The following is a 13,746-nucleotide window of genomic DNA, read 5'->3' as shown; positions in this document are numbered from 1 at the left end:
AAATGCACAAATGCTTTCTCATAAGATAAGCTGAGCGGGTGACATCATCCTTGGTATGCAATCTGCGCTTAACTTCGGTTTTGCTTAGGGTAACTTGTATCATTGCCTGATTAATTGCTGTGAGAAACCTGTTGTGCCTTGTATTCCTTCTGGCACCTGCAAGATAAGCATAAAAAAAGAGTGGCTATTTCCAAGGGCAGGAGGCTTTGGCTGGTAAGCCTGTGCCTGTCTGCATCCAGACATAGTAGCAATTAAAACTGTTATACGAACAATTTATGACTGATAAAGTTAACAATACTAATCTGTAGAGAAACTAAGGGGGATGACCCCACATGTATCTGTGTACGTGACTGCATGATAGTAAAAAGGAACTGTATTTGCTTCAGGAGAGAGAGACCCTGGAAGCAGCCTCCGAGAGAGAGTGCTTAAGGAGGGTTCTCTCGAGTAACTTGCTAATAAAGAGTTAAAGTTACTTTCACTGTAGTATGTGGTGTCTTTGCATCAGGTAGATCGAAAGGAGTTTACAACACTCGGAACCTTAAGGCTTCAACCCTCCTGAACTCAGTAGTATTGAGTTAAACAGGAGCATGTGCCTTGCCCCAATAAAGTCAGTTTCTTCTCCAGGTTCATGGAGTCTTTTCTGAATAGTCATTTATGTTATCTTTGACCTTACTGTGCAAACACTTTCAGATTCTGTGACCAGCATATACTGTCATAGAGCAATTTAAGGGTCTTGCCATTAACAGTGTACTGTGGCCTTGCATTTTCCCTACCAAGGTGCAACACTTCATACTTATCTGGGTTAAACGCCCATCTCCAATTTCTCTGCCCATGTCTGCAACTAATCTTTATTTGCACTGTATCCTTTGCCAGCCTTCTACACGATCCAAAGCTCCACCAATCTTGGTATTATCCACAAACTTACTAACCCATCCATTTATATTTTCATCCAGGTCATTTATATACATCAAACAGCAGAGGTCCCAGCACAGATCCCTGCAGAACTCCAGCTCAAATAGGTACCTTCAACCAGTACCCTCTGACTTATATGCGCAAGCCACTTTTGAATCCAAACAGCCAATTTACCTTGGACCGCATGCATCTTAGTCTTCTGGATTAGCCTTCCATGAGGGACTTTGTAAAATGCCTTACTAAAACCCATGTAAACAACATACACTGCCCTACCTTCATCAATCTCTCTCGTCACCTTGTGAAAAAAAACTCACTCAAGTTGGTAAGACATGGCCTGTCACAACAAAGCCATGCTGGAGCTGGCTCTCCCTAATTAGGCCAAGGATTTCCAAATACTCATATATTCTATTCCTAAGAATTTTCTTCAGCAATTCCCTACAACTGACATGAGACTCACTGGTCTGTAGTTCCCAGGATTTTCCCTTGTTCCTCTCTTAAATAGAGGTACAACATTAGCCACTGGTCAGTCCTCCAGGACCTCACCTGTGCCTAGAGAGATACTAGTCAAGGCCCCAGCAATCTCATCTCTTGCCTCCTTCAATAACCCCTGCCCCCTCTTTTACCTTTCATCTTTTCTAAAAATTCAATAATCTGGTACATTAGTCACCCATTCCTGCCCCTTTCTCAACCAAGTTTCTGTAATGGCCACAACATCATAGTTCCATGTACTGATCCATGCTTTAAGTTCATCAACTTTACCCATGATACTCCTAATATTAAAATACATACATTTCAAACTATCTGACCCATCATACCTGTTATTTCAATTTTTACCTTTCTGTAGTTTCCCTGACATCTACCTTCCTGTCTGATCCTTCCCTTACTGACCTGGTCCTCTGGTTCCCAGCGCCTGCAGAACTAGTGTAAACCCACCTGAGTAGCATTAGTAAACCTCCCAGTCAGGATATTGTTTCTGGTGCAACTGCCCCTCTTGTCCAAGTCACCCTTACTTAGAAAAGGTTCCAATGATCCAAGAACTTGAAACTCTGCCCCGGTACCATCTCCTCAGCTACTCATTCATCTGTGCTATCATCCCATTCCTACCTGCACTAGCCCATAGCACCGTTGAGTATTCTACCTTCTCATAAGCCTCTTTCCAATCTATAATCCTCACTACATAGGACCTCTTCCCCTCTTCTGCCGATGTCATTGGTGTCAATATGCACCATGACCTCTAGCTGTTCACCCTCCCTCTTGAAAATATTCTGATACATCCTGGACCCCAGTACCCGGGAGGCAACATCCCATCCTGGTGTCTCTTTTGCAGACAGATTCTCCTGTCTGTCCCCTTAACTATCATGACTACACTGCCTGACTTTATCCTTCCCTGCTGAGTCTCAGAACCAGCCATAGTGCCATTAGCCTGGCTGCGGCTGCTGTGCTCTAATAGGCCAATTCTCTTCCCTCTGTCACCCAGCTGTATCCAAAAGGGTATACATGTTGCAGAGCGGAACCCTGCACTGACTTCTTAATCCCCTTATCTCCTGGTGGTCACCCATCTACTGACCGAAGCCTATACTCTGAGTGTGACCACCTCTTCAAAAGACTCATCTATTCAAAAGTTTGGTTGATCACTGAGCTTGGCAAAATGTTTGCAGACGTTTCAGCTCCAATCAACAAGCCATCAACAGTGCACTGTTGAGGGTGTTGTCTCCTCAGAATCCCAGCTTAGATACTCCTCCAAGGTCCAAATGGATACTAATTAGATGTCGCGATCTGGTTGGCTGATTCAAAACACTGTGAACCGTTTAGCAATAGAAGATTCCAGTTAGCTGGCTACAAGGAATGTCCATTGGAAGTGATTGCTTCACTGTCCAGATCCTAAGATTCATGGATTATTGGCATTTCTCTTTTTGCCATAAGGATTCATATACTGGATCTACGTTAATGTGGTTGTTGATGGATCCGTCTGTAGAGAACCACGCTTTAAGAAATTCTCGTTCTTGCTTGAGTCAAGACTCTACTGTGCCTATTGTCTTGTTTATTATTTTTGTAATGCCTACACTGTTTTGTGCACTTTATGCAGTCCTGGGTAGGTCTATAGTCTAGTGTAGTTTGTTTTCTGTGTTGTTTTTACATAGTTCAGTGTAGTTTTTGTACTGTTTCATGTAGCACCATGGTCCTGAAAAACATTGTCTTCTTTTTACTGTGTACTGTGCCAGCAGTTATGGTTGAAATGAGAATAAGAAGTGACTTGACTTGACTTACTAGAATGGGTCGTGCCTTCTGGTCTGCTAGCTGATGCTCATGTAGCCAGGTCAATAGTATCCTTCCTGTTTGACTAACATAGTATTTGTCACAGTCACTACACAGGGTTTTATACATAACATTTGTTCATCAATGACATTTTGTTGTGCTTTTGAGTTTTACATAGAAACATAGAAAACCTACAGCACAATACAGGTCCTTCGGCCCACAATGTTGTGCCGAACATGTATGTACTTTAGAAATTCCCTAGCATTACCCATAGCCCTTAATTTTTCTAAGCTCCATATACCTATCCAGGAGTCTCTTAAAAGACCCTAGCGTTTCTGCCACCACCACCATCACCAGCAGCCCATTCCACGCACTCACCACTCTGCGTTTTTTTTTTAAACTTAACCCTGGCATCTCCTCTGTACCCACTTCTAAGCACCTTAGAACTATGCCCCCTCATGTTAGCCATTTTTAATAGATAGATACTTTATTCATCTCCATGGGGAAATTCAACATTTTTTCCAATGTCCCATACACTTATTGTAGCAAAACTAATTACATACAATACTTAACTCAGTAAAAATATGATATGCATCTAAAATCACCCTCTCAAAAAGCATTAATAATAGCTTTTAAAAAGTTCTTAAGTAGTTTACTTAAATACATTGAGTCCTAACCCCGGCACTTTAACATATCTTACTCCTGGCGGTTGAATTGTAAAGCCGAATGGCATTGGGGAGTATTGATCTCTTCATCCTGTCTGAGGAGCATTGCATCGATAGCAACCTGTCGCTGAAACTGCTTCTCTGTCTCTGGATGGTGCTATGTAGAGGATGTTCAGGGTTTTCCATAATTGACCATAGCCTACTCAGCGCCCTTCGCTCTGCTACCGATATTATACTCTCCAGTACTTTGCCCACGACAGAGCCCGCCTTCCTTACCAGCTTATTAAGACGTGAGGCATCCCTCTTCTTATTGCTGCCTCCCCAACACGCCACCACAAAGAAGAGGGCGCTCTCCACAACTGACCTATAGAACATCTTCTACAGACATTGAATGACGCCAACCTTCTAAGGAAGTACAGTCGACTCTGTGTCTTCCTGCACAAGGCATCTGTGTTGGCAGTCCAGTCTAGCTTCTCGTCTAACTGTACTCCCAGATACTTGTAGGTCTTAACCTGCTCCACACATTCTCCATTAATGATCACTGGCTCCATATGAGGCCTAGATCTCCTAAAGTCCACCACCATCTCCTTGGTCTTGGTGATATTGAGACGCAGGTAGTTTGAGTTGCACCATATCACAAAGTCCTGTATCAGTTTCCTATACTCTTCCTCCTGTCCATTCCTGACACACCCCACTATGGCCGTGTCATCAGCGAACTTCTGCACATGGCAGGACTCCGAGTTATATTGGAAGTCTGATCGGTTCATCCTCAAAGTTGCAGTGGGTTTGTCGGCAACTGATGATGTGTTGCTAAGGCAGTCTTGCTGGAATTTTTTAGATGTTCTTTATGTACTGCAATAGAATTCATTCATTTGTCGTTCGTGTAGTTTGTATATTTGGGTTTCTGACCTTGAGGTACCATCGGTTGAAGCTTCCTGGACATCCATTCTGTTGAAAGGTGCTTTTCTTCCAGTTTTGTATCTGTGGTGTTGCAATGGGATTCAATCCTCTTGAATAAGGTCTTCACACAGCTTTATTTGTGATACTTTGGGAGATTGCTATTGAAGTTCAGAATTTGATTGGTGTAGACTAACGATTGAATGGTGGATCAGTCTGATGGGTCAAATGGCCTCGTTCTGCTCCTCTGAATTATGATCTACGAACCCCACATTGCCAGCACTAATCGATACTTCAGTTATGATAGTTCCTGATGCCCTGAGGGGCTCCCTGAAGTCATCCTCTACGCAAGTTGTGTTTGCTGTAAAAGTGGATGATTTGTACATTCTCTGCAGCTAGACCCATGGGACTCACTAACTGGAGGCAAGAATGAATTGATCTATATTTCTCAACCAAAGATGGTGCTTGCATACAAAGTCAGAAAACTGTTCTCAATAAAGGATCATACTAAAATACATTAAACATTTAATTCTAAAACAAAACATAAATCTCCATATGATTCTACTATTTGGGTCTCCAATTCAATACAGGCAGTCCTCGGGTTACGTACGAGATCCGTTCCTGAGTCCGTCTTTAAGTTGGATTTGTACGTAAGTCGGAACAAGTACATCCGGTATTATTTAGCATCATTTCGTCAAACGTTTGTCTTAGTATATAGTATATATTTTACCTTCCTATGCATATAAAACACTTAAGAAACATATGTATTCCAATAATTAAACCATGTGTTGTTTAGTAATAATTGTAGCTTTCATCGGGGCAGGGCGTTTCAGATGCTCCATTATTCTCACTTTATCTGTTATCCTTTAAAATTGTTCCGATCGTTGACCAACTGTAGCCTAACGCTTTTCCAATAACCGATGGCGTTTCACCTCTTTCCAAACGCTTTATTATTTCCACTTTATTTTCAATCACGACCGCTTCCCGTCAATGGAACAGAAACACTGCGGGCGGTGGGTCCCGGGGTCCACCGGGTCCTAAGGACCACCTCACTAAGACAGGCTAAATGGGACAATTGGGGGCAGTGCTGAGTTTGTGTATTTGATCCTCCACAATATTCCATGTGGGTATTTAAATTGGAGGTGGCAGTGTTTCTTTTACAAAGTCGAGTTGCGAGCTCGACATCAACCCGGCACGGATGGTACGGGAGTCACTGGATCGACATCAACCCGGCACGGGAGCAGTCTGTCACTGGATCGAACCTCTGTTCTCGAGCCCAGCGCTGATCTCACTGCGCCACCATTCAACCGGAACGGTGCGGGGGTGGTGGTGTCAGGGTGAATCTTACTAAGAAAAATTTAAGCCAAATACAAAGTTAAACACTCAACACAGTGTCAATGGCAACAACTTAAAATGGCAGACGGTGTCGCGATCCGACTTAAAATGACGGACGGCAGTCTCCTTCTTCAGTTTGTAAGTACAAGTTGTCCGTAAGTCGGATGTTCGTAACTCGGGGACTGCCCATATATACAAGACAGACTAGTCTTTCAAAGCAGACTTTTCTTATTAGATTGGGACATTGAATTTTTTCTTAAATAACCTGTAAGAGATAAATTCACTTGTGCCCTAGGGAGTAGAAGAGTGAAATACAGTACACTTCAGCTGGTACAGTTTGTTCAATTATTTCTTTTAGGATGAAAGATCAAATGATGGCACTGTTTCGGGGAAGTATATACCTCCACAGTTACGTGAGTTATCCGAAACTATGACTGAGAAAAGGAAAGAAGAACTTGCAAGACTGAGGAAGAGTGTAAAAGGACTTCTGAATAGGTACAGATATGAACATTTTGTAGTGGTGCTTTTGGAAAGTAGAGAATTTTATTTTAGGAATAAGAATTGCTTCTTTGTGTTCAGATCTTGCAACTGTTTTTGATTTTAAATAAAGTTAGCAATTCAAAGTCATGAAGTACAGGAGTAGATCCTTCGCAGTAATCCAGACTGAGGTGCAAATGTACATTAATCTTATTTTCCAAGTCAATTCAAAGTTGAGTTTATTATCATATGCATAAGTACATATACCGTATACATGGGTGCAATAAAGGCTTGAATGCAGATTACTTATTTTCTTGCATTTGGTCCATATTCCTCTACTCCTTTCCTATCCATGTAACTGCCCAAATAAATTTTTAAATGCTGTGGTTGTATTTACATCTACCACCTCCTCCGGCAACTCGTGCCATATATGTCGGAAAACTTGTCCTCGAGATCTCATTTAAACATTTTTCTTCTCCCCACAAACTATGTCCAGTAATTCTGGATTTTTCTTCAGATAGAGAACACTATCTACCTGACTTATGCCTTTATTATTTTATAAAACTTAGCCTTCTGCACTCCAGTGAGAACAATTCCATCCTTCCTAATTGCTTATAACTAAAGCCCTGCATTCCAGAAAACATCCTGGTGAATCCCGAATGAAGTCTTTCTAACGCTGTTACATGTGGTGACCAGGACTGCACACGGTGTTCTGAGCGTGACCTAACCAGTGCCTGGATGGCTGCAAATTGATATCACAACTCTCATTCTCTATATCTGCCCAAGAAAACAAGCAAGCTAAATGTTTTCTTCACTGTCCTATTCAGCTGTGTTCCTATTTTCAGGCATTTTTGGATTGCATGTCCAAAGTCTCATCCTTCTACAGTGCCTATAAAAAGTATCACCCCCTTGGTAGAAGTTTTCATGTTTTTTTGCCACTGATCGACAGAAAAAAACCTTTTTTGTGTCAAAGTGAAAGCAGATCTCTACAACGTGATCTGAATTAATTACAAATATAAAACACTAAATAATTGCATAAGTATTCACCCCCTTTAATCAATATTTAGTAGATGCACTTTGGCAGCAATTACAGCCTACAGTCTGTGCAGATATGTCTCTTATCAGCTTTGCACAGCTGGACACTGCAAATTTTCCCCATTCTTCTTTACAAAACTGCTCAAGCTCTGTCAGATTGTATGGGGATCATGAGTGAACAGCCCTTTTCAAGTCCAGGCACAAATTCTCAATTGGATTGAGGTCTGGACTCTGACTTGGCCACTCCGGGACATCAACTTTGTTGTTTTAAAGCCAAAACTACACGGGAATGGCTAAATGCTTGGGGTTATTGCTGGATAATAAATCTTCTCCCTAGTTGTAGTTCTCTTGCAGACTGCATCAGGTTGTCCTCCAGGATTTCCCTGTATTTTGCTGCATTCATTTTACCCTCTACCTTCACAAGCCTTCCAGGGCCTGCTGCAATGAAGCAGCTCCACAGCATGGTGCAGCCACCACAGTGCTTTACGGTAGGAATGGTGTGTTTTGATGATGTGTGGTGTAGCAGTAGTCTGATGGCCAAATAGCTTAATTTTGGTTTCATCAGAACATAGATCCTTCTTGCAGCTGACTTCAGAGTCTCCCACGTGCCTTCTGACAAACTCTAGTCAAGATTTCATGTGAGTTTTTTTCAACAGTGGCCGTTTCTTTGCCACTTTCTCTTTAAGCTGTGGCAGGTGAAGCACCCGGACAACAGTCTCTCCCATCTCAGCCACTACAGCTTGTAACTCCTCCAGAGTTGTCATAGCTTCTTGGTGGCCTGCCTCACTAGCTCCTGTTACGTACCCCGTAACTGGGTATCTTACCAGCAAAGATAGAAGTGTCCGTTGGAGTCTGGTGGTACTATTTTCAACAGTGTTTATTAGTAAAAATATACAAAACAATATTAATGCAAATATACAGATAATATACGTTAGCAATACTAAGCCTAAAAGTGTGGGTATAATAGTAATCAACACTAAACAAGCTCTATCATTGTCTAGGGGATAATGAATTGTCACATGGAAATATAAAGTTCAGTTCAGTTCATGCAGGCTGAGGAGGTGGTTGGTCGATGTGTTGTAATTGTTGGAGAGAGAGAGAGAGAGAGAGCGAACAGTAACAGCTATTGTCTTGCAAACCTTCCTTTACGATCTTGATCCGTCGATGTGTTGTTGCTGTGGCCATTCAAGTATGACCCCTCCATCCTTTAGCTAGACCGTTCTTCTGTGGTGGACTCGTCACCCAGGCAAGGGTGGACACACACACAAGCCCCCACCGGCCTCGCTATAAACACTGTGAGTTAAAATTTACCGATCCTTCGTTCGGTCTCCGATGCCCCACACTTTCTCGTGGGTGTCTGATGCTCACTAGTGTGTCTCCTGGTGCGTCTGAGGGGTGTCACCCCAGACCTCACTTTTATCCCCACTCACGGGGTCTCAAGTGTCAATCAGTTTTGAATGGCTTAGCTCATCAAACCAGCCCACTCCAGCTGTCCACCGAGGAATTTCAATAAATAGAATAGTACCAAGTAAACAATCCTTCTCCAAAAGACAATAACAGTAAATCAATGGCTCCTCTCCTCTCTTATCAGTAGCAGATGTTCGAACTTGTTTACCTCTTATCTGTGTGTCTCTCTCTCATTCTCGCTCATGAGCTGTTATCAGTAACAGCTGTCCTGGCATGTTTTCTTTTGTCTCTCTTACTTCCTTGCTAGCAGCATCGAAATAATAACGGTTTGCGATTCTCCAAAAGGGGGGGGCATGGGCAACTCTGCACCCTTCTTCCCATCAGAGTTGTTCATCCTTCGTAACACTCCCTTCTTGCACAATAACTCAGTTTTTGAAGACAGCCTGCTATAGGTAGATTTCTAGCTGTGTCATATTCTTTCTATTTCCCGATGATTGACTTAAGTATACTCCAAGGATGCTTCACTGCAGCAGGCAAGGGATGTTCAATGACTTGGAAATTTTCTTGTATCCATCTCCTGACTTGTGCTTTTCAGTAACCTTTTCGTGGAGTTGCTTGGAGTGTTCTTTTATCTTCCTAGTGTAGTCACCAGCAGTTGGACCTTCCAGATACAGGTTTATTTTGAAACGCCTTGACTGTACACAGGTCTCCAAAAACAGATCTCCATTTAACTAATTATGTGAATTCTAAAATCAATACGCTGCACCAGTGATGATTCGGTGTGTCATATAAAAGGGTGGGGTGAGGGTGAATACTTATGCAATCAATTATTTTGTGTTTTATATTGTAATTAATTTAGATCACTTTATAGAGATCTGTTTTCCCTTTGACATGAAAATGTCTTTTTTTGTTGATCAGTGTCAAAAAGCCAAATGAAATCCTCTCTGATTCAATGTTGTAAAACAATAAAACAAGGGGGTGAATACTTTTTTTATAGGCACTGTATATCCTTGGGCAAGCAACCTCACTATCTGCAACTCCACCAATCTTCATTTCGTTATCAAGCTCGCTTATCATACAACAAACATTCTTATCCAAGTCATAAGATACCCTTCAAAGTCCCAGCACTGGTCTCTGTGGTACATTTCTGTACATAAGTTTCCAGTTAGAAAAACAGCCATCCACCAGTACATCCTATCACAAAACCAATTTTGGATCAAAACCTTGGATCCCAGAAACGCACACAAAATACTGGAGGAATTCAGCAAGTTAGGTAGCATATATAGAGGAGAATAAACAGTCAATATTTAGGCTGAGACTCTTCAGCAGGAAAGGAAGGGGATCCCAGGTGTCCCAATGTTCTTGACCAGCCTACCACATGAGACCTTGTCAAACGTCTTAGTAAAGTCCATGAATGTCACATCTATGCATCTTGCCTTCGTTGTTTTTAATAGCCTCTTCAGAAAATTCCAAAAAATCAAAGAGGCAGGTTTTTCCTTGCACAAAATCATGTTGGCAGCAGCCCATCCCCGACCACAAGCAGTCCTTTGTAAGGCATCCCCTCACCTGCTTCAAGCATTTCAGTTTCAATCAAATTTCACCATGTGGAAGTATATACGGTAGTACCTTCTAGATGACAAAAAGTTGGAAACATTCGAGATCCAGAGTGACTTAATTGTATTCATAGTATTGTTTCTGGTTTCCTAAATCTAGAGATGTTAACTGATTGGCTAAGTGCTTCCAACATATTTTGTTCTTAAGATAATAAGCATTATAAATCAATTACGACAAGAAATTATTAAATATATTGTATTAACTTTTAAAGAACAATAACTTCCATAGTAAATTGACTAATTACAATGTTTCTGAGCTTTGAGGATTGCTTTGTAAAGAAAATGCTTAATCTGGAAGGAATTGTTTGGTTCTGAACATGTCTTCTCATACAGTTCAGTATAAAATAGATGTAAATGCTGGAAGTACCAGGATTACATCGCATACATGCAAAGAAAATACGTTCATATTTCACAATGATGATAAGTAGGACAGCTGTATCTTTCTCCACAGATGCTGTCTGACATGCTGAGTATTGCCAGCATTTTTAGTTGTTATTTCAAGTTCCTAGTACCTGCAGTTTTTTTTGCTTTTCAACCAGTATAATCTAATAGTTTTATCAAGCTGAATCATTTCTAATGTGACTTATTTAATTAAATAACATAAAGCTAAAGTAATAAGCTTTCAGTTAAATTTGAAATATTTTCAAGAAGTAATGGATTATAAGATAGATTTTATATTTCCTTTACTGAAATGGTGAACAGTCAGAGAACGTAGTTCATATTGATACCAATGACATTAGTAAATAGACATAATGTTTCATGGGCAGAATTTAGGGAGTTACAAAAAGATAAGGATCAGGACCACAAAGTTGGTAGTATTTGTTTATATCAGTGTCACGTGTTTTGAGCACAGGAATAGGAAGGTAAAGCAGATTAGTGCATTGACTAGAAAGACATAGGAGGTGAGGGCTTCGGATTCCCAAGGAACTCAGACAATCTCTGACGGAGATGGGACCTCTACAAACAAGGTGTACTACACTTCAGTGAGAATGGAACCAATATCCTCATTGGGGTTTAGTGGTGTTGGCAAAGAGAGGGTAGAATCAGAATGGGGAAAAAGACTAAACAGGAAATGGAAAATTATTACAAAATTCCAAATACAAAAAATAGGAGGTGCTCTCATCAGGAAAGAGGAGGAGCTAGCAATTTGAAACCTATTAAGATAGATAAATCAGAGGCCTGACCACATGTATATCAAAGCATTATGGGAAGCTAGAGAAGAAATGGTGACATAGAGGAGTCTAAAACTAGACAGCAGAGGTTTAAAATTAGCAGAAAATATTTAAAAGGCACGTGGGCTGGTGGGTGTATGCGGCAAGCTGCCCAAGGAAGCTGTAGAACAGATACAATTACAAGTTTATACAACATATAATCACGTACGTGGATAAGAAAGATTTGGAGGGTTATGGGCCAAACACAGGCAGACAATTTGGTCAGCAAGTATGAGATGGTATGGAGGGCCCATTTCCTTGCTGTATAACATTCTGATGCTATGACTGTAAAGTAGAGGCTTAACTGAGGGGATATTCCAAAGGGGGGTGAGGGGGGGGGATCCCTGAATTGTGCATAACACGACAGCCAGACCGTATTGGGAGGGGAAAGAGGCAGAATACACCAGCAAATAGAGTCAGAGCTAAGAAAATGATAAAACGTAAGGCAAAAAAGTAAAAAGAAATAAAGACAAGAATTTGCCGAGCTGCAAAGTGGCTAGGAATGGAACTAGTGAATTATTCTGGGGAAGAGATGGTTAGTTCATTCTATGCTGTTAAAGTTCAAAGTTCAAAACTTCAAAATAAATGTCCTTTGATAATAAATGTACAGTATCACGATAAACAACCCTGAGATTCATTTCCTTATGGGCATACTCAGTAAATCCAGTAACTATAAAAGAATCAATGAAACACTGCACCCCACAGGGCAGACAACCAGACAATAAAGTGAGTTAAGCAGGGGACTAAGCACACAGCCCCGTGAACTAAGAAATTTATCTTTTAATTTGGGTTTGGATATACAAATGAAGCTTGTATTCTGTACTCTAAAGGAAACAGCATCTCTTTGAAGGTTTGGTGTGTAAGTAATGAATCATTATACAAATCTCGTCTCTCAAATGTGAAGAAATATTAATTTGCAAACTGCTCCTCTTGATATTTTCCTCTTCAGAACACTAGAAGCAATTGTTTCAGTTTCACTAAACAAGTAAATGTTGGACGGTGTTCAAACTCTTCTTGAGAATGTAGAAAGGTAGTTCTTTCTAAATGACGAAATGCCAGAAATATTGCGGATCAGAAGTGCCTTTATGGTTCGAGTTCATAGATCATGAAAATATCATGGCACAAAATAAAGGCTAATGAAAATTTATGTTTGTAAATAGACAACTAGAGGATCCATACCCAAGTAATACAAAGCTCTTGCTGACTGCACCTATAATACTGAGAGCAGTGTTAGATATACAGCATAGTTGTACTAGAATGGTACCTGAGTAAAGTGATGGCATGTTGGCCTTCATAACAAGGGGAGTTGAGTATAGGAGCAAAGAGGTCCTTCTGCAGTTGTACAGTGCCCTGGTGAGACCACACCTGGAGTATTGTGTTCAGTTTTGTTTTCCAAATTTGAGGAAGGACATTCTTGATATTGAGGGAGTGCAGCATAGGTTCACGGGGTTAATTCCTGGGATGGCGGGACTGTCGAAAGATTGGAGCGACTGGGCTTGTATACACTGGAATTTAGAAGGACGAGAGGGGATCTGATTGAAACATGTAAGATTATTAAGGGATTGGACACGCTAGAGGCAGGAAGCATGTTCCCGATGTTGGGGAAGTCTAGAACCAGAGGCCACAGTTTAAGAATAAGGGGTAGGCCATTTAGAACGGAGTTGAGGAAAAACTTTTTCACCCAGAGAGTTGTAGATCTGTGGAATGCTCTGCCCCAGAAGGCAGTGGAGGCCAAGTCTCTGGATGCATTCAAGAGAGAGTTAGATAGAGCTCTTATAGATAGCAGAGTCAAGGGATATGGGGAGAAGGCAGGAACGGGGTACTGATTGTGTATGATCAGCCTTGATCACAGTGAATGGCGCTGCTGGCTCGAAGGGCCGAATGGCCTACTCCTGCACCTATTGTCTATTGTATAGGCTAACCACTCTATTGAATAAA

The 13,746-nt window shown here is 41.2% G+C and overlaps 1 protein-coding gene across 1 annotated transcript in view; it reads left to right on the top strand.

The window, feature by feature from the left end:
• Positions 1-13,746, top strand: part of nom1 (nucleolar protein with MIF4G domain 1) — a 74,174-nt gene that overhangs the window by 15,339 nt on the left and 45,089 nt on the right. The window contains exon 2 of the mRNA XM_073054881.1: positions 6,424-6,560. Within this exon, the coding sequence (XP_072910982.1) occupies positions 6,424-6,560 (137 nt within the window). The remainder of the gene's footprint in view (positions 1-6,423; positions 6,561-13,746) is intronic.

The sequence above is a fragment of the Hemitrygon akajei genome, chromosome 8, assembly GCF_048418815.1.
Source record: "Hemitrygon akajei chromosome 8, sHemAka1.3, whole genome shotgun sequence".
Taxonomy (NCBI): Eukaryota; Metazoa; Chordata; class Chondrichthyes; order Myliobatiformes; family Dasyatidae; genus Hemitrygon; species Hemitrygon akajei.
The sequence above is the reverse complement of the archived record's forward strand: the minus strand, read 5'-3'. Positions and strand labels throughout refer to the sequence as shown.